The 21508-nt window shown below is 40.2% G+C and overlaps 1 protein-coding gene across 6 annotated transcripts in view; it reads right to left on the reverse strand.

Annotated features, from left to right (window-relative positions):
• Positions 1-274: 274 nt before the first annotated feature.
• The window catches only part of LOC123962035 (contactin-1a-like), a 69970-nt gene continuing 48736 nt past the window's right edge, over positions 275-21508 (reverse strand). For 5 of the 6 annotated variants that reach the window (XM_046037914.1, XM_046037912.1, XM_046037913.1 and 2 more), the window contains 18 exons: positions 20618-20824; positions 18476-18575; positions 17906-18087; positions 17487-17611; positions 16869-16986; positions 16377-16524; positions 15332-15459; positions 14466-14638; positions 13513-13636; positions 10567-10728; positions 10095-10244; positions 9430-9500; positions 8002-8236; positions 6847-6950; positions 6262-6451; positions 5992-6104; positions 5727-5883; positions 275-2649 (listed from right to left, as the gene is read on the reverse strand). In XM_046037914.1, coding sequence (XP_045893870.1) covers positions 2573-2649; positions 5727-5883; positions 5992-6104; positions 6262-6451; positions 6847-6950; positions 8002-8236; positions 9430-9500; positions 10095-10244; positions 10567-10728; positions 13513-13636; positions 14466-14638; positions 15332-15459; positions 16377-16524; positions 16869-16986; positions 17487-17611; positions 17906-18087; positions 18476-18575; positions 20618-20824 — 2564 coding nt within the window. In that variant the 3' untranslated portion in view covers positions 275-2572. Of the gene's footprint in view, positions 2650-5726; positions 5884-5991; positions 6105-6261; positions 6452-6846; positions 6951-8001; positions 8237-9429; positions 9501-10094; positions 10245-10566; positions 10729-13512; positions 13637-14465; positions 14639-15331; positions 15460-16376; positions 16525-16868; positions 16987-17486; positions 17612-17905; positions 18088-18475; positions 18576-20617; positions 20825-21508 lie in introns of those variants that run through there. The other variant, XM_046037915.1, reaches the window with a different exon arrangement.

Consider the following 21508-nt stretch of genomic DNA (forward strand, 5'->3'; position numbering starts at 1 on the left):
TTGCTGATGATTATGTAGATTTATAATGTAATAGAGTATTTAAACATTGTTGTATTGATGCTTTTACTTAAGTAAAGAATCTGAGTTCTTCTTCCACCATAGACTGTGAACCTGACGCACACCAGAACTCAGCTTAAAGTGCCCTTAGACTAACACAGTCAGTTTGTGTTCTGCACTCCCACTTAGGTTTACAGTAAACTCGCATTGTTGAGTACTCTCTCAGAGGTCAGAAAAAGTCACAGCAAAACAAAAAAGAAAAACACCAGAGCACTTCAATAGTTAACTACACTTTTATTGTTTCTTCTCCAGCCAATGAGAGGTTCTAGTTTCATCCCTCACAAGTGCCGTTCAAGTCCAGCGAAGCACTGAACTTCAGCAAACAGCCAAACATGCTACCACTGCCACCAGTGATGCTATCAAATCCCAACCATCGTGTGCGTAAGACTGACTGCAGGACCACTTCTGAACTTCAATGAGTGAGATTCCTTTAGTCAGTTTTAGATTTTCTGTCTAAAAATCCTCTCCCGAGACTTCACATGAGATGTCTGGCTAAATGAAGCAGCTAACGCACATATTAAGCTTACATCTACACTGTCTGTGACATAAAGGGATGTCACTCAGGAATGGAATGTATTTCACATGAAGCTGAGAGGTTGAGAAGTTGCTATGATGTCGATTTGTTGCAAAGTAATGTACCACTTGGTCTCCAATGTCATGCATGTTAGAATGTAGAGTCACTGCTTCTTCCAAAATGTCAGAGTTCAAGGCATTCATGCATTTGGCAACTCTTTTTATGATTTGTCGCATGAAGGAAAACTGGGAAAAGCACTTTGTGGTGGATGTTGATATAGTCACAATGTAGAAGCATGGCGAGCAACAGTCACACAATAAAGGAATCGGAGGACATCAAAACACAACGTTTGCTTCTAAACTTGAGGGAAATAAACTTTTAAACTGTCCAGCTAGAGGTGGGTCATGACATACAAATATAATAATCATGACAAACAAAAAGACAACAGTTGATAATGTTTATATATCTCTCATCACATGTTAATAAAAAGTCTGCAGAATGCAGCGGAAAAAAAGATCTTACTGCTGACATGGATGGCTTTGCTTATCATCTGTTTATGCCAAATAATGACAAATTAAATATAATAATTATAGGTTGTTATTGTTGTTATAGGAGCTAGGCAAGTTGTCTTATTAGAAAATATAAAGTAGCCACAGGAGAATCAGACATTGCACAATTATTGGAGGACATGAGCGTCGCTACCGTTCACTGTAACTGTTAATAGTGACTCTCACACAAAGCCATTAAATGAGAGAGGTGAAATTAAAATGTTTACACTAAATAAAATGCCAACATTCTTTACAAAGCACCAGCGGGTACCACAGAGGTCCTAATGATACAGTCAAAACAAAAGGGTTTTTTTAAAGTTTGGTTAAAAAACATCGATCCAGATGGTGTGGCAAAGCCTTGATCACTGACTGCACAGTTGTACAAGTATGACCAGAGATGGCAAGCGATTAAAATAACCACTGTCACACATTGTTTGCTGCAGTTTTACATTTGAAATGTCTGATATGTTGTTCAGTGTACTTCCTGTTCCTATAGTTTTCTTTACATTCAGCTTTGCAAATATGGATCCATATGCCCAGACACTTGTGAGCCATTTTAAACTTTTCTTCCCATGTAACAATGTCAACATGCACACAATGCGAAAGTGGTATTCTATTAATAAAGCTCATGTTATGATTTGGAAATAAGCATTGATTGCAGGTCAAACATATTGATTTCTTCAAATAACATCCATAGTATATTAGAAACAATATCAATTATTGGATATATTATTTTAGCATGACATAAATTGTTCTTTCCTCTATGATGTTTGTTAATAAAATGTAAACGTATGAGAGGATGAGATTTGCTTTGACTGTATCTCTGTAACAAAGTGTGTGCTTCATTTTAAAAAAGAAAGTAGAAGAAAATGCCACTGAACTGCAAATAAAGAAAGACAGACATAAAGACATTTTTATAAACTCATACACTTATCCTTCACAGCTACTTGATTACCTTATAATATAGATTGCACTGAAGGATAGGTTTTCCAAATTATCACATATCAACTGAAGCCTACATTTCTAAACAAACATGTTCATTATTTATATGAGAAAGGTCGGATTCATGATGTAAAAACACTTAACAGCCAACCTATGATAGTGTAATGTTCATCCTTTCAGTCATGATCCATTTTTAAAACAAGTTATTGTGAAAGATAAGTGCAGTCATTTATATAAGGCATATTTAAAAAGTTGACAGAACTCCTTTGACACCCCTCCAAAGAGGCTTTTTGTGGATAAATAAGGGATGTCTTTGTCCATTTCCAATTTTTCCATTTCTGTGTCTATTTCCACAAACATATTCCAGAGGGGGAAGAGTTGGAATATGGCGTCCCGGGTTATAGGGTGGAACCAACGGTTTGTGGAAAGAGTCCCAAAGTCCTTATGGGCGTCAACAAAGTCCTTACAGGAGTCTCCTTCACGGGAAGTGAAGAGAAAGATGGCGCTACATTCAGAGATTCAGGCAGAGGAGAGCCACCAGGAACAGGGAGAGTCCGCTGAGAGTCTGGGCAGCCATGACACCTCCACCTTAGAGACACACAGAGATAAAGGTATGTCAGTTTTTGCTTAAAAAATAACTGCACTGCTGCTCCCATCCGTCAAACTAAAGAACGTATTTATGTGAAGTGTGATAATATACCCCATCTGTGAGATCACCTAAAATGCCCCTCCATTTGTCAATGCCCTGCATTTGAAATCCCCCACGGCTTAAATTCCAGAGTCTGTGAAATCAAGCTGTCAGGTGGGCCTGAACTGAACGATAAGGGATAAGGAAAACCACAGGAGGGGTTTCCTCTACTCATCAAGATCAATTACAGAGGCTTAAGGCCCCCTCTATCCAGTCAGCAAACCTGTCAGTCCATCAGCTTGCGAGGGGATCGCGTCAGTGGGCTATCAAGGCTTTAGTCATGGACTGTAAAGTTTCCCATCTTAGCCCTCCAATCTAAGGTATGAAACCTGAAGTGACAGCTCTGCTCTGGCCCATGAGAACCCTCAAGCTGTGACAAATGATAACCCACCGCCAACTTTGAACCTGGTATAATCTCACTAGCAAATGGCAGGCCAGGAATGAACAGCCGCAGTGTGTCACCGTAGCACTATGGATTTAAAATGTGACTAGATAACGGAAGGCTTTCTTTATTTCTGTTCCACTGATGTGAAACTAAACCTGGGTGAAGACAGAATACAGTTATGGTATAATAGTGTTTTTCACAAAAGATTACTGTCTGTCATTAGATTTAAATTCAGTGTTTGTTCATCTAACAGAAAATACCACTGGCAGGGAAAGAAGACTCACTCTTCTAAATAAGTACCTTTGTCATAAAGTTTCAGCAGCTTTTCTTCTACTCATTACAGTTTTAAAGATTCTATTAGAACAAGGATACATATTTACTGAAAAGAAAAGAACTTCAACACCAAATATTTAAGGCACTAAAATATCACCTTAATCAACTGCATGCATTTTAACAGATCATTAAATTTGACAATTAGTAATTCTATTTTCTTAAATTAAAAAAAGGCTTTTAAATTCCATTCCATTTTTTATGGAATACTTATTATATTCTGTCATGGTCACAGGTTGTCATTTGTCATCTATGATTGATTGCCAAGCTTCAAGAAAGTAGTAGTAGGTCTTGTCTAAATGAGCCTATCAGAGAGCCGTTGTCAAAAGGCATAGAGTTGAGACAGGAACGAATGAGAGTGGCGTGCTGCGGAGAGCTTTTTTTGAGACTGTGTTGGAACAATTAATGATACATACATGGAAGTCACCATGTTGCACTGCCATGTTTCTACAGTGGCCCAAATGGACAAACTGCTTTACAGAGTGTGCTTCGTCACTAAGTTGAATACGTACAAATAAGAAGGCAGAAGAAGAAGAAATGGTAGTAGTAGTAGTCATCTGGGGTCTCATTTATTAAACTGTGCATAGAAACCTCACTAAAATTGTACGTGCGCCCAAAAGCCAAAAATGGTGTAAGCCAAAAAATAATCAGACTTATAATACCATGCGTACGCACACTTGTAAGCAAGTTCCCTTTATAAATCACAATCAATTTGAAATGTGGCACATGTGAGTGAGCTCACTGTACTCATGGCAACTGTGTTCAAACGGCCACTGTTGCCTAAAAATGGTCAGTGAAACGCCCCTCGTTAATATTAATACGTACTGACTGCATGAAGAAAAGGAGGCAAAATCTGACAGAAAGGCTATAAAATGAAATTTAACTCAGTGTGACACTGACGTTCTTTTTGGTGAAGCTGAAGCATGTTGTTTGGTGGGTAAAAAAAACGCACTTTCACGCAACGCTTGTGCACCGGAGGAAAGGGGGCACTGGAGCTCCACCCGTTTATAACCGATCTGCAGGAGTAGGCATCCCTCCTGAGTAGTGACGTCACTGGCTGGAGGGGGACACACACAAAATAAATATGACTTGTTGTAAATTACATAAAATAGTGTTATATTTCCATAATGTGTTTTTACAAGCAGCGCATAACATCCATGCTGGCGCACAGCGTTTGGCTCGAATAGGCAATATGAAACTGTGCTCTCCTATTATCTCGACTGACGCATTGAAAACGGCATCAATTTAAATGTAATTTGTCCTCCTGTTCACCTTATTTATGAGAATAAATTGCACTGCATGCAAGTATTGATTAATATGATTCCCGATTAAACTGTACAACATATTTGAGGTGTTCTTTTGCAGAAACAGATATCTCCGTTTGTGTCTATTATCCTAAATCTGGATCTTTTTGTGCACTGTAAATGATCTTAAATTGTGTGTGTTTTTTGCGCACTTCAGGGAAAGTCAATCAAACAGGTGTTTGTTTATTCAGAAAGGCTTTAAGCCTATAATACTCAGAGGTAATATTTCAATTTATTTTACACAATAGTACGCCTTCATTTCAAACCGTTTCATCCTTCTGCCATGTGAGTCGCCGTTTCTCATTTCTCCTTTTTATGTGCATACACATGGTTCAGAGTTTACTTACAGGACCGCACATTTTCCCCTCAAGTTTGTTTTTTATAGATCACAACCTTTGCTTGGGAAGTGGCGTACGCACGTTTCCAGCCCTGTTTTGTACGTATGCACCGTTTATAAATGAGACCCCTTGTCTGTTAGAAGTAAGAAGAGAAGTGACATTTGGACAAATGGAGGGATGAGCCGACAGAGCATGTTGACCACCGTAGCTTCTCCTACGAGCTTGCAATGGAAGGGGTGAGCAGTTTGTTGCAATCAAGTTGCAATTCACAACCTTTACCATTAGATGCCACTAAAACCTACACACTGAACCTTTAAGTATTTTGGTTTAGTTTCCGATTGCATCTATTTGTTAATCTAAATTAACTTAAACCTAAGCTCAGTGCACAGTTGGTGACCCAACAAATTATTATTATTATTGCCAGTACTACCTGTCTATCACAAAGAATTGCTTCTTGCTTTGACATTTCCTTTTAGCTCCTCGCTTTAAAAGCTTCCATTTAGTCATAACTAAACTAACACATTTATTTATCAAACTTAACATTTTTATGTATATTATCTATAAATTTGTAACATTGTGAATGGAGGGGACAAGTAATGGTAAATGGTGGTGTCTGTTACCTGTGATGTCGATTTTTGCCACAGCTCCGTCTCCCCCCTCTGTGTGCGCCCGGACCTCCACCACATAGTTCCCATCTGCGTGCAGGGGAAGGTCTATGTACTGCCTACTGGTTGTGTACAGAGTGCCTGTGGAGTGGCCCTGCTGCCTGTACAGCACCTACATATACACACATACAGTATAAGGTATAAGAAATGTAAGGTTACCAGCAGCTACTGCTTCAATACAGAAAGATCTATATAAAAGTAAATGTAGAACTGTGCTCACTTTGTAACCATCTATCGATGACTCGTTAGCCAGTGGTTCCACATTTTCCCAGGCAATATGTATCGTCTGTCCTTTTAACTTTTTATTAATTATTTTGGGGTGGCGACTTGGAGCTGGTAAAGGACACAAAAACGGTAATGAACAACAATTATTTTAAAATGACACATACTGTATGTTGTGCATAAGGACTATACATTGCTTGGATATCCATGTTGTCTTCCATACAGATCCATACTGGTCAATAATAAACTGCTTTAGAGCACAACATACGGGCTTTCTTGGTGAGGATCTGGAGGTGCTCGCTGGGCGGCCCATATCCTGCAGAGTTGTAGCCCCGAACTTCAACAAGGTAGTGAGAGTTAGGCTTCATACCCTCCAGCCTGGTGTGGTTCTCCCTGCTCGATACCACCACCCTCTGGGCCCCTCCCTCACTGTCTTTATGATTTCTCCAGTACTTTACCTGGGACACACAGGGACAGGACAGGACACAAAACTGCTTGGTGTACAAACCTTGTTTTCATAGCAAAGACAAGAACAAGAAGCTAAGTAAATAAGTAAAATTAAAACAGATAGAAAGCTAATTTATAGAAACTAGCAGGTGTAAAAGTTCCACTAATGGTTGTTAACCAGAACAATTGGTTATACTATATTTCATGTGTAGTAATGCTTTCAAAGATGACATTTAAAAGACAAATATTTAGAATTTTTGACTTATAGTATTTTTATTATTGTTTACAGCCATGTGGTGTCAAAATACCGTAGTTTAAACCAAATTTGGCTGCTACATGTCCCTAGACTTTGTGCATAGGTAAGTTTTCTTTTTTAAAGCATACCTTAATAAAACTTTCTACTGACCTGATATCCATCTATATTGCTCTGTGAGAGTGGCAGCCACCACACGATGGCCTCTGTGGCAGAGAGAGCTCTGCCATCAACACTTTCAGGAGCTTTAGATGGAGCTGAGGACAGACACAGAGCACAGTTTGGTAAAACTACAGTAAGAGAAACATTTTCAAGATGTCCTTCTCAAGTAATTTTTTTAACTGCAAACTCAAAACTCCAATGTAGCATATTTTATATAAGTATGAATATATTTAGTTTAGCGTGCACCATACTGGATCCATTACCCTGACCATAAACTACCTAGCATTTCCTTGCCTGTGTCTATTGGCCTTACTAATGCCATTTTCTCACAGTAATGTGATTTAATCAATGTAAGAAACAAGTGAAGTGACAGTAATCTCTCTTGGCACACATTCCTTCAGTGGGCCATCAGACACTTTTCCATGACTTATGGGACAGTTATAGACTGTGTGTAGCCTGTCCCTGCCAGGAAAATGTCCCCGAATGGTAAATTGTCACGCTGGGCCTTGAACCAACAACCCATCACATACTGTCATTGTGTCGAACACACAGAAAAACAATACTTCACAGCCAGCATGCACACAAATACAAATGGTCACATGCCTGGAAGCAGAGCGCTATGCAGACTTAGCTATAAGATCATAGACACTCAAACGGCAGGCGTTTCCAAAGTGGGTTACCGTGGCAATGGGGCATCTCTGTAGCCCATCATGTCTGGGTTGCCAGTGGTTATCTCAACTGTCTGTCAGTGGAAGTTAATAACTAAGCTAAATGCTTTGCATCCTTGGGCGAATTATCAGCTTTCTGGTTCATGCTACACAGATCATGATAATCCCTCCGCAAGGAAAGAGTGAGCGAGAGGGGAAGATGGGTTCACTTTCAAGGGGTATTAAAATTCCTCACTATACAACTATAAATGAGAACTCCTATTAAATGGGACCTACTCCATTGAAAACCCTGGCAGTGATAAGTAGCTGACACTGACAGATTGAAACAGCAGTTTTGGCATATAGAAGAATTCCTCATTCTGTGTGACACTGAGAAAAAAAGGACCAGGTTGATCTGTGACCTCACTATGAGATCACTCTGACACAGTTTCCCTTTAGCGCTTCAGTGTAGAGAGCTGTGAATCTCTTCGGTGCTTACCATCCTGTGCAGAATAAATGACGGCTGTTCGGCTGAAGGGTCCCTCTCCTTTGCTGTTGAATGCTTTGACTTTGACTTGAAATTCTGTCGATGGAGGGATGGAGGAATCTTTGTGGACATAGCGCTTGGCCTGAGGGTCAGCGACTGTCACTATACTCCACTCGTAGCTGTCATATGGTTTAAAGGCCACAATGTAGCCAAAATTAGGTCCATAGTAGTACTGTGGCTGTACAGGCTGATAACAAAAAAACATCAAACAATTACATTCATGCGGCAAATGTTTTATACAACAAACGTCTGCCTGTTTGTCCCTAGTGTGAATTAAACTCTTAATCCTGTCAGAGTTTGCACTATGCATATCATGCATCATCCACTTATGTTTGCACTACATACTAAGATTAACAGCAAAGCTCAAAAAGGGCCAATTCCACTTATCAGACGGTGTTTACGTACTGTTCAGTAACATGACTGCATTCTGTGTGTGATATACCAAGAGCCGTGACACTTTGCTGGCTCATCCCTCTCGATCTGTCCAAACGCCTCATTTCCTCTGTTGGCACTCTGATTTTATTGTCACACCATGTGTCCAGTAAGACATGCCTGCATTAAGTACCACTAACCTCATTAAACATTAAACACTGTCTCGTCCTCCAGCTGCTCAGGAATTGAATGACCGTGCCTCAGCCAAGCAAAAGGTAATTTACCCATGAGAGCTAATTTATCAACGGCAGCAGCAGGGAAACGGAGGATAATGATTCAATTCAGTCATTGATTTTTGTTGATATAGATTGTTTTGTTTGATGTTAAGTATGACATCTAATGTTTCAGTTTTGCTAAATGTATGTGTGGTATGCTGTCCTCAAGTTCTAGACAGTTCTCTGCCACACATTTTATCTGTTGATGTACTGCACTGTTATCTTCCAAAGCGATTAGATCAGTGCCTTCCTTTAAATGTCTATAAAAACTTAATTTTTATAAACTTGCATTTTGCATTAAGTGGTGTTTCTGTGCACTATTTTTAATTTTCTTTGACTTTTTCGTTGACCACTTTTTTTTTATATTGTTACAATGATGGTCCTGAAAGGCCTTTTTTAATGAAATGTCATCTTTATCAGCTGAAATAAATGCATCGGAGTAATGAACATGGAGCTATCCATTCTCTTTTTTTTATGTCTGCCTGTGAGCAAGCACCCCACTCAAATAGATATGCGTTTTCCTTCAGTTTTTTTAATGTCAATGATTTCTGTTTCTATTATATTGTTCTGGCATGTTGTTTTTTCTTCTGTTTTGAACGGTGCTCTAAAAATAAAGGTTATTATCAATATTTCAGATTAAAAAGATTCTCCCTCACTTAAAATTTGCTTCCTTCCCGTGAGCTTTTACATGACCTTTTTCCCCCCTTGTGCCCAGTCGAAATTCCAGACCTACCGTCCACGTGATGGTCAGTTCTTTGCTAGTCCCTCCACCCCCACTGACGTCCGAGGGCGCCACCACAGGAACTACAATGAGACAGCAACAGCAAAAGTCTGAGCCCACATGCTAAGAATCCACACAAACAACGCCAACCCACACAGGCTGTATAACCTATCCCTGGCAGCAGTACTGAAACATCCGTCCTCTGCAAATACAATATCAATGTCTTCTGCTGTGCCAAATGCAACACCTTAATGTCAATGTGGGAACCTTGCCACTGAAGGAGACAGAGAGGCAAAAGTTCTCTTGTTTTGCCTTGAGTCTAGTAGCTCATTCTCAAATGATGCTTATTTTTTTAAGAGAGGTTGCTGTAGGTCTGTGATTTCCATTTTATAATTGAATTTCAGTATACAGTTTCAGCAAAGTGCTCATTTGTAGAGGTTTGTGTGGTGAGTTTGGCAGCATGCTTCTGTTGTAGGAAGCACAGAATGATGGGATTTCTGCTGACTCCTTTTTACAGCGATACTTAACGTAAGTAAACAGTGCTATAATAGAATGATGAAGAATAAATATGAGAATGGAAAGCTGGACTGTAGGTCCACATTTCCATGACCTTTCAAGTCTTCATACCATAAATCTTATGTACCAAATGTTAACCCAAAGTCAGGAAATGGTCTTACTTGATTCCAGGGTTTTCTCTTTAGGTGACGGACTGCTTGGCTCTCCTGTCCCCAGAGTGCTGGTGGCAATAACCCTGAACTCATATTCTGTCCAGGGGAACAAATCCACCACTGTGGCCTTCTCTGAATTCCCCTCTACGTCTGCAGGAGCTAGAGAGAAATCCACAAATTTCATTTTACAATGCCAAAATGTGAGGGCTAAAGCATGGTATGTTAAAACATTATACAGCACAGGTTGTGCTCTCCCACCGTTTACCAAAAATATCATTAAAACAACAATGACGCTCCATTTTTGGATTCGATTCCTACATTTTAAGTTCTTGAGCCATGACTTAATTATATTGTAGCCATCACCACCATGTAGGCTTACAGTATCACTATGTGCCATGACCCAAATTATTATAACACCAGAGCAAGGTCAGCATTAAGGTAGCAGTGTTTATTTGACCAACTAGTGTGCTGGTGTTCTCACATGTAGTGGCATTCTTCCAGACATCCTTCGAGAAGGGGTCCATGTACTGAATGGTATATTTGGAAATGGGGCTGTGGTTGTCTGCGCCACGGCTCCACTGCAGTGTCACACTCTTGTCAGTTTTGTTCATCACTCGTACCCCACCTGGGGCACCGGGGGGACCTGGGGTAAAGAAAAGAATGCGAATAAGTGTTGTTCGATGGGTGATGAATACAAATGTGGCTGCACAGTTGTGTTAAGATTAGTGACACTGTCCCTTAGCTTTAAGTTCATAAGTTTAAATTCCCACACAAGTGCCCACTTTGACTTGTAGTGAACATTCTAGTGCTCACAAATTGACAGAGGGAGGGTATTGTGTTATTGAAAGAGCCTTATCTTTATGCAATCGCATAGGGAAATTCTTGGCAAAGTCCCGAGTCCTTAAACAACTTTATATTTCGTCAACTGTTTCATGAATATGAAACACAGCACATCAAAGCTCTTGCATTTCCTCTTTTTAGTCTTTTCATTCAAAGACATCAGCAAAGACTGATGGATTAACGCATTACAGCTTGGAGCCCACTGACATATATGAACTAAAGCTTAAGCAAAAGCTTTTGAATCCAATGTTTCTCTTGGTCCTCCTGCTCCTCTTGATTCTTCTTCTGGAACATAAAAATGGCCTAATAGAAAACCCAGACTGTGTCAGGGTTAGCCTCCCAACCCACAGCCACAGAAATCAGACAGGATTTACTTTTTCCAAGTCATGAATATGAGCCGAGACAAGTAAGGAGATTAGACAGCCAAAGCCGGACAGCCCTTAAGCTTCCCTTCTCCTCTATGAGTCAGCAGGGAAAGCAAATTTTTTTTTTTACTATTCAATGTAAGGGATGAAATATCGTGCATATTTTACATGCCTGTACAATATTGTGTCATATGGATGCTTAGCACAATGTGTTAGAACTGATAAGCTTCAGTGCTTTTTACTAAATGCTTTACTGTATCCCAAGAACCACATTTTAAAAAGATTGTGAATAGTTTTCCTACTTCACAGACACTTACATTAACACAGCCACATTTCAACACTGTTCCAGGCAAGACTGTAACATTACACTACAATAACACACACACCCCTCTCATACGAAAACAGCTCTTCTCCCTATCTCAAATCCCTACTAATAACAAACTACAGGTGCAGAGCTGTGTTTTTAGCTTGGACAGTCTCTTGAAGCAGATCTGCTTCCTCATCTGCTGTGATAAATGGCTGTCTTTCATCTCTCCCTCGTTGCGCCCAGGACTGCTAGCATCTGGCACTCCATTAGGAGCTGCCCAGGGACTGTGTTTTTGTTCCACTTTGGGAAACGTCACAGTCATCCGCTGTGCGTTCACCTGGCCGTCTGTCAACACCTGCTCAGAAAGCAGCAGCGGTGGCAGCACACCCAGGGCACAACAGGGATCACTGGCAACCAGATTACTGCTACAGTTCTTGGGTTCCTATCTGAAGAGACCCTTTGTCCACCAACACTGGGCCTGTTTCAAAACCCAAGGGGAGGGCTGTAAGGCAAGCTCTCACTCATCAGGAAGGGGAGGGTAAAAACAAAGCCTGATGAATCATCCAGGAGGTGAAATACAGTAAATGACAGAGAGAGCACTGCAGAAGTTTGGCAGAGTTTATTTTGTGCATGTTGATATCTGTATGTGGCACGAAGAACAAGTCGTGAAATCAGCAGCACTCCGTATCAAAATATTGTGGTGAAAGATAGAAATCTATCTTCTACAGTCATCAGATTTTCATCGGATGGCCTTACACAACTATTAACATAAACACACTAGTTGGTGTCATGCCAACAGCTCTATCACTATACAAAGTATTACTTTATTCAGTTATAATGAAGACAAGTGGGAGCTGACACTCCATTCACTACACTTCTTAAAGACATAGAAGCATTGCTTGTTCCATGCAGTTTAATTAAATCTACTACTGTTGTACTTTGCCTGACTGGACATTGCCTTTTGTACAAATATGACCTAGTTTTCAATGTTCCAAAATACAGTACAGCCAAATAATGTAATCTAGAGGCTAGCACAGGCAGATATGTTTGACTTCTGCACTATTTTCCGCACTTACAGAAAGGCTGTAGGCAGTTGTTAGTATCTAACTCCATCATCTTTGAGCAGACAGCCTGAGAAGTTACGTTGACCTTTTCTGGATGGTCAGGGAAGATAGTTAGTGCTCCTTGTGTGTGTCTTTGCCTCCTGTATGAGGATACAAGGCATTTCCTCCCATAGCTTTTTCCAGCACTTTCTTTCTCACATTCCACGTGGAGTCTTGGGGTTGACAGATTATCTGGCAAAAAGGCTACGGTCTGGTTACCCTGGAAAGATTTTCTTCTTATGTTATCTCTCCCTGTGTCTCTTCTCTCTTTTTTCACACACATGCACTTTCTAGCTGTATATTAATGGTCTGACAACGAGAGCTGGGGAAGATTTTAATGAGTAATTTAGGAATATGCGCCCAATGAACTGTGTAATTATTTAAAAATCTTGTGTTGAGTTTAATAAGCTCTAAAGAATTAAACCCCCGATAACTTGGCTTCAGTTCTTAAGTATTCCTCTACTACATTAGATTTTCATAAATAAGCAGCCATCAAAGTTTTAAAAAAACACACAAGACTTTAGCACTAAAAATCTGGTTTGATCAGATCTGACTGATAGTACCCAAACAATCCACCAACTGTGATCACATTTTCACGCAAATGTTACTGAATCGTAAGTCCCATCTACTTCAAACCAAACACAAAATACATAAAACTTATAAATGATAAAACAACCAAAACTGAGTGAACGCTGACAGAGATCAATGTGTTCATGTAGGATCCAATCGAGCCTAGTAAGAAGCTGATAGAGAAAATGTGTTTTCGGAGCCTTTGACTGTATGCATATGTGTAATGTTAATACATGACTCACCCCTGACAACCAGGTGGGCAGAAGCAGTAACATTGTCAATGGGTGTCTGTGCGGTGCAGGTGTAGCGTCCAGCATGCTTTAGCTGGGCGTTCTTGATCAGCAGCTCGCCGTTTGAGCTTCCATTCTGCACAAAATAACATAACAGACAGCTTAAGTTATCGAGTAAGTTCATTTAGGAGTGAGCAAAACATCATCGTCACAAGGCAAACTTGAGCTTGTCAAACAAAATTATCACAGCAGATAGGGAGATGTTAATTCAATTAGTAAAGTAATCTTGCTAGACCACAGGGACTGAGATATCCAACCTGAGCATCCAATTAGGTGAACTGGACATGGGCTTCAGCTTAAGGGCTTTTTTCTTATGAAGAAAATGTCAAGCTCCACACAGTGTTTGCTCTAGCCAGTTCTCTCAATATAGAAAGGTAAAGCCATCACAAATATTACTACAAATACATGACTGCATTGAACTCGCTGTTTGAGAGTCAAACTGGCTTTGCTAATACCTCACAAACAGTATTAAGTGGAACTGGACCCGAATTTTAAGAGGGGAAAATCCTGCTTGTACTACATAAATGGGGTATCATCAATCACATTCATAATATGGTGTTGTGACAGAGAGACAAATGAGAAATGCTAGCCACTAACCTCTGGTTAGAGCTGCACTAGTGAGAGTAGGTCATGTCAAAAATAATGGATGTCAATGAAAATTGCTATTTACAATGCACTATTCCACTCAGGAAAGGAATGTGAAACGGCTTTTAGAATAATACTGATTTAATGCAAGCTGTACTTTTCTGTTTCAGATATTCCAATAAAAATACTATAGACATCAACCCGACCTCAAATATGATTTGACGTGGATGAACTCAACTATCAACTTAAATTTGTAATAATTTGTAATATTAACATTAATTTCTCTTTAAAATAACGAAATAACCAATAGGATGTCTCACCAAGGAGCGTTCATAATGTTCACTCTCCCTGTGAAGGTCAATGACCCGGCCATCCAGAGACCAGACAAAGGTGATGTCCAGAGAGGGGTCATGTGATGCACCGCACTGCATCATGGCGTTCTCACCAACTTTAACATCAGCATTGGCCGGTGCCAAGGTGATCTTTGTGGACTCTGGGGAAAACACATAAGGATAAGGGGATCAGTGACGAGAAGAAAAAGGAGAGTCCAGCCACTGAAATGTCATTTGTTTAATAGAAGAAAATTAAAGGTGCATGACTTAAATTGAAAGAGGAGTCTTGCAAGCAGATGATGACAGGTGGATAACAAAACATATAGTGTTCATACAAAATAATTGTTAAATATGCACAAATGTCCAGAAGAGGGCAGAAAAGAGCTGTACATCTAGCATCACAAAAGATCAACTATAAAAAACTAAAAATGTCTGACAGCTGAGATTCCATGTTTGAAGAATAGAAATGCCAAGCTAAAAGAAATCATCAATATTATTATTTTCTATTCAATCAAACTATCTCAACAAGTTCATAACTCAAGTCTCTTCTCATTTTTCATTGAACAGTGTGAGGACTACGCCCTTGTCTCATCACATCTGATCTAAAGCAATCGCCCCTCACGTCTGCCCTTGGGGAATGACTGAATATCCACCAGTAGCCTGTACACTGTCACTCTGCTCAGAGGGCCATAATTCAAAAACAGTAGACATTTGGAGGTCGGGAGTGTTTGGTGGGACTGAGAGTGACAGGAATGATTGCCAGCGAAGGCTGACATCAGTCAAAGCCACACCAACTATCCCAACATAAAAAGAGTTATTAATTACGTTCATTGAGTTCATTAGCTGGAACTTGCCTGTAACCAACAGAGAGCCCGTGCTGTTGGCCTTGCCCCGGTCATTCACTGTGAAGCAGGTGTACCTGCCTTCATCTGCTCGCGTCACGTTGAGGATCTCCAAGCTCCCATCCTCCCAGATGAACATCCTGAGGAGAAACCAGAATAAATTCTTCACACACTGGCAAGAAAGAGCTATATGATATAAAATATTCACTACAATATAAAGGTCAAAAGTCCAGAGTATGTTATTCCATGGACATGTGGATGATGAAAACTGATGAGGGTACTCTGAATGTTTGCCAGTTCCCTTATGGATACATGGTTTCCCAAGAAATAAAAAGTATGTGAACTTAAAACCACTCAGCAAGACACAACATTAAACAACGCTAAAAGCAAGGCAACAATGTTTGAATCATTTTGCATATTTCATATTCATGCATGACAAATAGCATCATGCCAGCTGCTCTGTCACTACTCCACACCCTCTCTCACGCAGACAGCCACCATAGAGAGTATTAGGAGGCATGTGCTGCATAGCAATATGGCCACTGCTCCTCCTCTATGTGAGTCCCACTGTGGAGCAAGTGGGTGTGTAGGGTGGGGGAAAGAGTTGGGGGTCTTAGAGCTCACAGATTAGGCTTGTTTTGTCAGTGGAGCACAAGGCAGGGGTTTACACATCCAGTCTGTCCACATACTGACGAGCTTGAGAATGAGCTTAATGTCAATCACTGGCAGACAGCAAAGCAGTGCACAGCAATCAATGATAAACAATGACACTAAAGACTTTTCTGGCATATATAGTAGATTTAGGAGCTCTAGAGTTAGTTTAGATCCATAGAATGGCTATGCTGTATGGGGGATCAACACTAGATTTCCCTTTAGAGTGGTGAGACATTACATTCCCTGATACTTGTCCTTGTGTTAACATGACCCACATGTGTCACATAAAAAACTACAAATGAAAAACCATGATAAACCAGCTTCTAAATGGGTAAATATCCATACAATGTTGACAGATCAAAGGCTAAAAGGAAGTGTGTCATCTTATTAAGAGACTGCTCACCTGGTAGAATTGGAAAGCAGCTCTGTGTCTTTGCTCCAGGAGAAGGTAGGCTTTGGAGCTGCTTTGGGACGACATTCGATCACCACCCGACCGTTTTTAGCTGCCAGGACTCTCTTCACTGGGTTGTGTTCAAACGTGGGAGCACAAGCTGAGAAGGGACATTATGGATTATTCATCTCAAACTTAGTAGAATATGCATTAATTGCAGGTATGCATACATTTGTGACACGTTCTACATTCATAAAAACATGTGTGTACTCAAGTGTACTTGGTCTAAGATACTGTGCACCCTACTTTGTATAAGCAATGTACATTTTCTGGAAACATTCTCAATTTATGTTTTTCTCAGCTGTGTAAAAGTTGTTTATCTTAAGAAAATCTGACATTGCATTCCATATGTCCTAATAAGCTCCAATTAGTCAGCTTGAAAAGTGACCTTAAAATCTCTGATGCAGCTATTTGTGTCGCAGCTGTAGCCAAAGTGTGACTCACCAAACACACGCAGCTCTGCATTGGCATATATGACTCCGTGATGATTCTCTGCAATGCACTGGTACATCCCTGAATCGTCAAACGACAAGTTGCTGAACTGCATCTCTTTCCTGTCAAACTGTGGAAAGTAACAGGAGATATTTTCATACAGTTTAAATTCTATCACTAAGCAAAGGATTAAAATCAAACTGTTGACTATTGACTGTTGACATCCACAGAGAGGTACAGATGACAATTAGATATTTAGACTGGGAGAGGATTTCAGTAATGCATAATAATGTGTCCAGCTACATACATCAAACAACCTCCCCCTCTGCTGTCACTACCTGCTACTCTCTCAGGTATTTTTCAGGCCTGATGACATTTGTTTCTATGGAGGGTTACACAACCTATGCGGGCACCCACTCAATAACAACAGGTACTTTTTCCTCACACAATGTGCATCCACAGTGCCAGCTTCCTGTCACTGCTGTGCTACTGTAACAACCCTAGGCTGCACACTTAACAGTTTCTAAGAGACCTCACAGAGCTGCCATAGGGATTCTGGGTAGGTTACAGCTAAATAGCTAAATTGCTCAGTTATAAGACAATAAAGATTTCTGAGTTTTAATATTTTACCGGTTCTCCGTTTTTCAGCCAGCGAATGCGTGGTTTAGGTTTGCCACTGGCTACGCAGGACATAGTGTAATCACTACCAAGGTCTTTCTCTGTGCTGCTGATGTGCTCCACCCACTCAGGAAAAGCTGCAAATGAACAAGCAAAGTCAGAGTTCTGGAGTTTGAGAAAAGGGAAGAAAACTACAAAGCTGCAGAATAATTTATGATATGGGATACATGAAGCATTAAAGTAGGTGTTAGACCACCCCCTAAAAAAAAAAAAAACTTACTGCACTAAGTACTGATAAGAACAAAGGGCTCGTGAATTTATCCCCCACAGTGTGCGTAGCAGATAAAAACTTACATTTAATGCATGTGTGTATTCCCTGTAATATGTTTTAAGAAGAAGAAGGCTGACGTGACATGCAACATACTTCTTACCTTCTACAGACACAAGTGCAGCATGGTAGTCCTTTCCTCTGGAGTTCATTGCCTCACACTGATAGGTGCCGCCGTCTTCAAACTGCACATTGTACAGGTGCAGATGAGCCCCCGCCATCCGCACTTCGTGATTGGGCGGCAGCTGTCCGTTTAACTTCTTCCAGCGGATCTCGGGGACGGGGCTGGGAAGGGAAGAGAGAGAACAATAATACACAAGGCAGGCTTCAACTTGTAATGCATGTGAATCGCTGTACTCAAGCCATCATCATCCTGAAACATGCTTTATAAATCATTTAACTCAATGAATAGGTGATGAAGACAGTAAGCTACAGTAAAATACAGTAAATGTCACTTAAATATGCATTAAGGGCAAACAAATATGGTATTTGAGAGATTGATACATCCCTACTACTGTGTACTGTACTTATGACCATTTATATTCATTTAAAATTAAATTTGAGACCCATTTTATGTCACAGACTCGCTGGCTGAGACCAGATTATCATGGAACCTTTCAGTCCAACCAGTGCACTCTAACAAACACAGTAACCAGTGATCTCTCACACTTACTTCCCCAAAGCAAAGCATTCCAATGTGATATTCTGGCCCACCAGAGCAGTGGTGTCTGGGAACTTGACTTTGAGGTCAGCAGGGTATTTCCTGATGGGACCTGTCAGGAATGACAACAAACCAGAATTGTGAGTCAGGTGCTATACCTATTTAGAGCTGCTGACCTTGATGGTTTCAAAAACATTTTTACTATTTTAGTTTTCCTTAAAAAGTCTTCTGTTATCACCCCAAAAGATATTTCTTTGTAAATGCTGTCCTACTGAGACACAAAAACAACTGTGACAAGGCTTTTTTCGGGTTAGCAACACAATGACTACATTTACATCAGCACTAGTAACCGGTTCTAGAGTCTCATCCTGGCTGTGACTATATTCGGTTTATAACGTTAACATGGAACATGAGACACCAGGTACTCAGTCGGAGGAGTCTGTAATTTGTAAAGGAAAGTTGACTCTGGTGTGTCAGCAGGTGAGGCTAAACTCAGTTTAGTTCATTTACAGTTCCAGAGCATTTACCTGTCTTAATGGTGCATTTTTTTGTCATCTGGTCAGCAGTAAAACAAAACGCAACAATAAAATGCATCCTTTTTGCTTCTGGTCTCATACTTTCAGCCTAGATCTTGAGTGCGTTGCAGAGACTGACCAAATCCCTGGATAAGGTATGAACATGCTTAAGTATCCAGGTTTTAATCAGAGTACACCAGGTAGCATCCAGGTTTCTCAAAACCCAGATACATGCTAAAAACATAACCAGGATACGGCAAAAGAACAGATCATAACGGTAATACTTAAACCATGAAATCACTGTGCCCAATTTACACATACACACTGAATTTAAAAAACCTTAGCAAAATGCAAAGATATGTACCTCCAACCCACAGAAACTAAAACTAGTTAGAGTTAAATACAGGCCACTTGTTCCCAGAAGGCAACTCATAATACACATATGCATGAGAGAGCCCAAACAACTGGTCTGCTCTGTTCTAATCCTGACCTCCTTGGTGGGACACAACATTCAAGTTTGTGTTTTAAGTAACAATAGTACTATTCAAAACACATCTGCCATAGGTGGAGCCTTATAGAATCTAGGAAGCCCCCCCAAGGAAAATGTTAAAATAGTTGTCTAGTTTTGTGTTTGTACCTCTTACATATGGTCATGCAAACATGCAGAGCATTAATAAACTTATTAATAAACATTGCTTTGGTTTGTGATCTCTATCTCTGGGACTATTCGTGTTTCAGTTCATTCTTTATAACCTACTGGCTCTATCTTAAAGTATGTTCTTTTGTGCCAGTCTGGTTGGCGATGGCGCAAGGGATAAGACTATCCCTTTGGTGTGAGAGACCTGGCTTTAATTCCCCAATGTGACCCATCCACCAATGTGTCCTTAAGCAAGACGCTTAACCCCTAATTGCTCCAGAGGCGTGCGACCTCTGACATGTATAGCAATTGTAAGTCACTTTGGATAAAAGTGTCAGCTAAATGAATAAATGTAATGTAAATGTAATGTCTACTTCTGAGCTAATTTCTTCCTGTAAATCTCATTAAAGAGTCAACAACAGTGGCATGACCTTATCATGTTTAAAACAAGCACTGTTGTGATTAAACATGGTGCTCCAGTAGAGGCGCGAGAAAAAAAAAAAATATCAATGCAGTATTTTGCTGCAGCAAGGCAGAGTCACTTCCTATCTTCATGCTTATTTTTGAAACCCATCTCTTTAAGAACCACTTTAGCTCCTGCTTTATACTCACACCTCATTTAATCTAGTAAGAATTACAGTTGGATGAAATTTCTTTATCGAACACTTCTTAAGGAATAGTGGCTATTATGGAGACACATGCTGTAGTATTTCAGTATTGTATTGAGCTTAAGTACATTTTATACAGCAAAACATACTAAATATTTAGAGGCATCCATGCAGTGCATTACAAATGTTATTGTGGCCCAAGTATCATACTGTGATCAATCCGGTGCAGGATAATTAAACCAGCCTATATTTTGACTTTTGACTTTTATTGGGTTATTTAAAATCACTCGCTGTAAAACTAAAGAAACCAGAAATCTCTACCTACTTTCGTGCAAGCATAATTTATGAAAAGGTCAGAAATAAGCAACTGGGTGGTAGGAAGTGAGGTACTAACGTTCTGCCAGAGGTACGAGGGGGATGTAGTTGGAGAAAACGCTCTTGGAAATGGACGGGCTGGATGCAATGCAAGAGTAGTTGCCACTGTCCGAGGAGTCCACCTTGGAGATATAGAGGTTACCATTTATCTGGGAGATGAAACGCCTCTTGTCCAGTGGGATGAAGGTGGGGAATTCATTGAGGATCCATCGGAATGACAGCTCGGCTGCACATAAAGAGACATGACAAAACGCCACCTGTCAATCAAGACCCTGGACACACAGCAAAAGCTTTGGAAAGAGCCATGGGGATTGGACGAGAAGATGGCTCACGTTGAATAACCTGAATAATCTGAATAATCTGAATACATGCAAAATAAAAATAGCACAATTCTTTGGTGCTGAAGGGCATTTATTATTCAAACATCTATTGACTTATCAGATTAAATCTTATAATTCTTTTCGCTGAGAGGCATAATAGAGGGATATTGTAGGCACATTTGCTCGTTGAGGTAATTCTTATGCTGTGGAGAGAGAGTTAATGCTTTCAGACTGCTGTGTTTGACTGATTTACATTAGCATGAATATTAACAATGTGTACAGTTTTTTGGGTTGATGGCTATGGCTAACAGCAATCTTATGAAAAAGCTTCACAACCATAAAGCATGCATACAATGGCAGTCACACTTTTATTTACATATATGAAAAATGAGTCAGTCAGCCTGACTTGCATGGCTATGGACTGCAGCACCAAGGAGGAACCCTGCACAATCAAGATGGTGAACATTAAAAATCCTCACAGAAAAAAACAGAAATCATAATAGGGAACAGTGCTAACTTCTGTGCCACTGGTCCATCCGCCCACTTATCAATCAGATGCTATTGCTACGTGATGAGAGAGGCCGGACTTA

This window comes from Micropterus dolomieu, linkage group LG22 (assembly GCF_021292245.1).
Source record: "Micropterus dolomieu isolate WLL.071019.BEF.003 ecotype Adirondacks linkage group LG22, ASM2129224v1, whole genome shotgun sequence".
NCBI lineage: Eukaryota > Metazoa > Chordata > Actinopteri > Centrarchiformes > Centrarchidae > Micropterus > Micropterus dolomieu.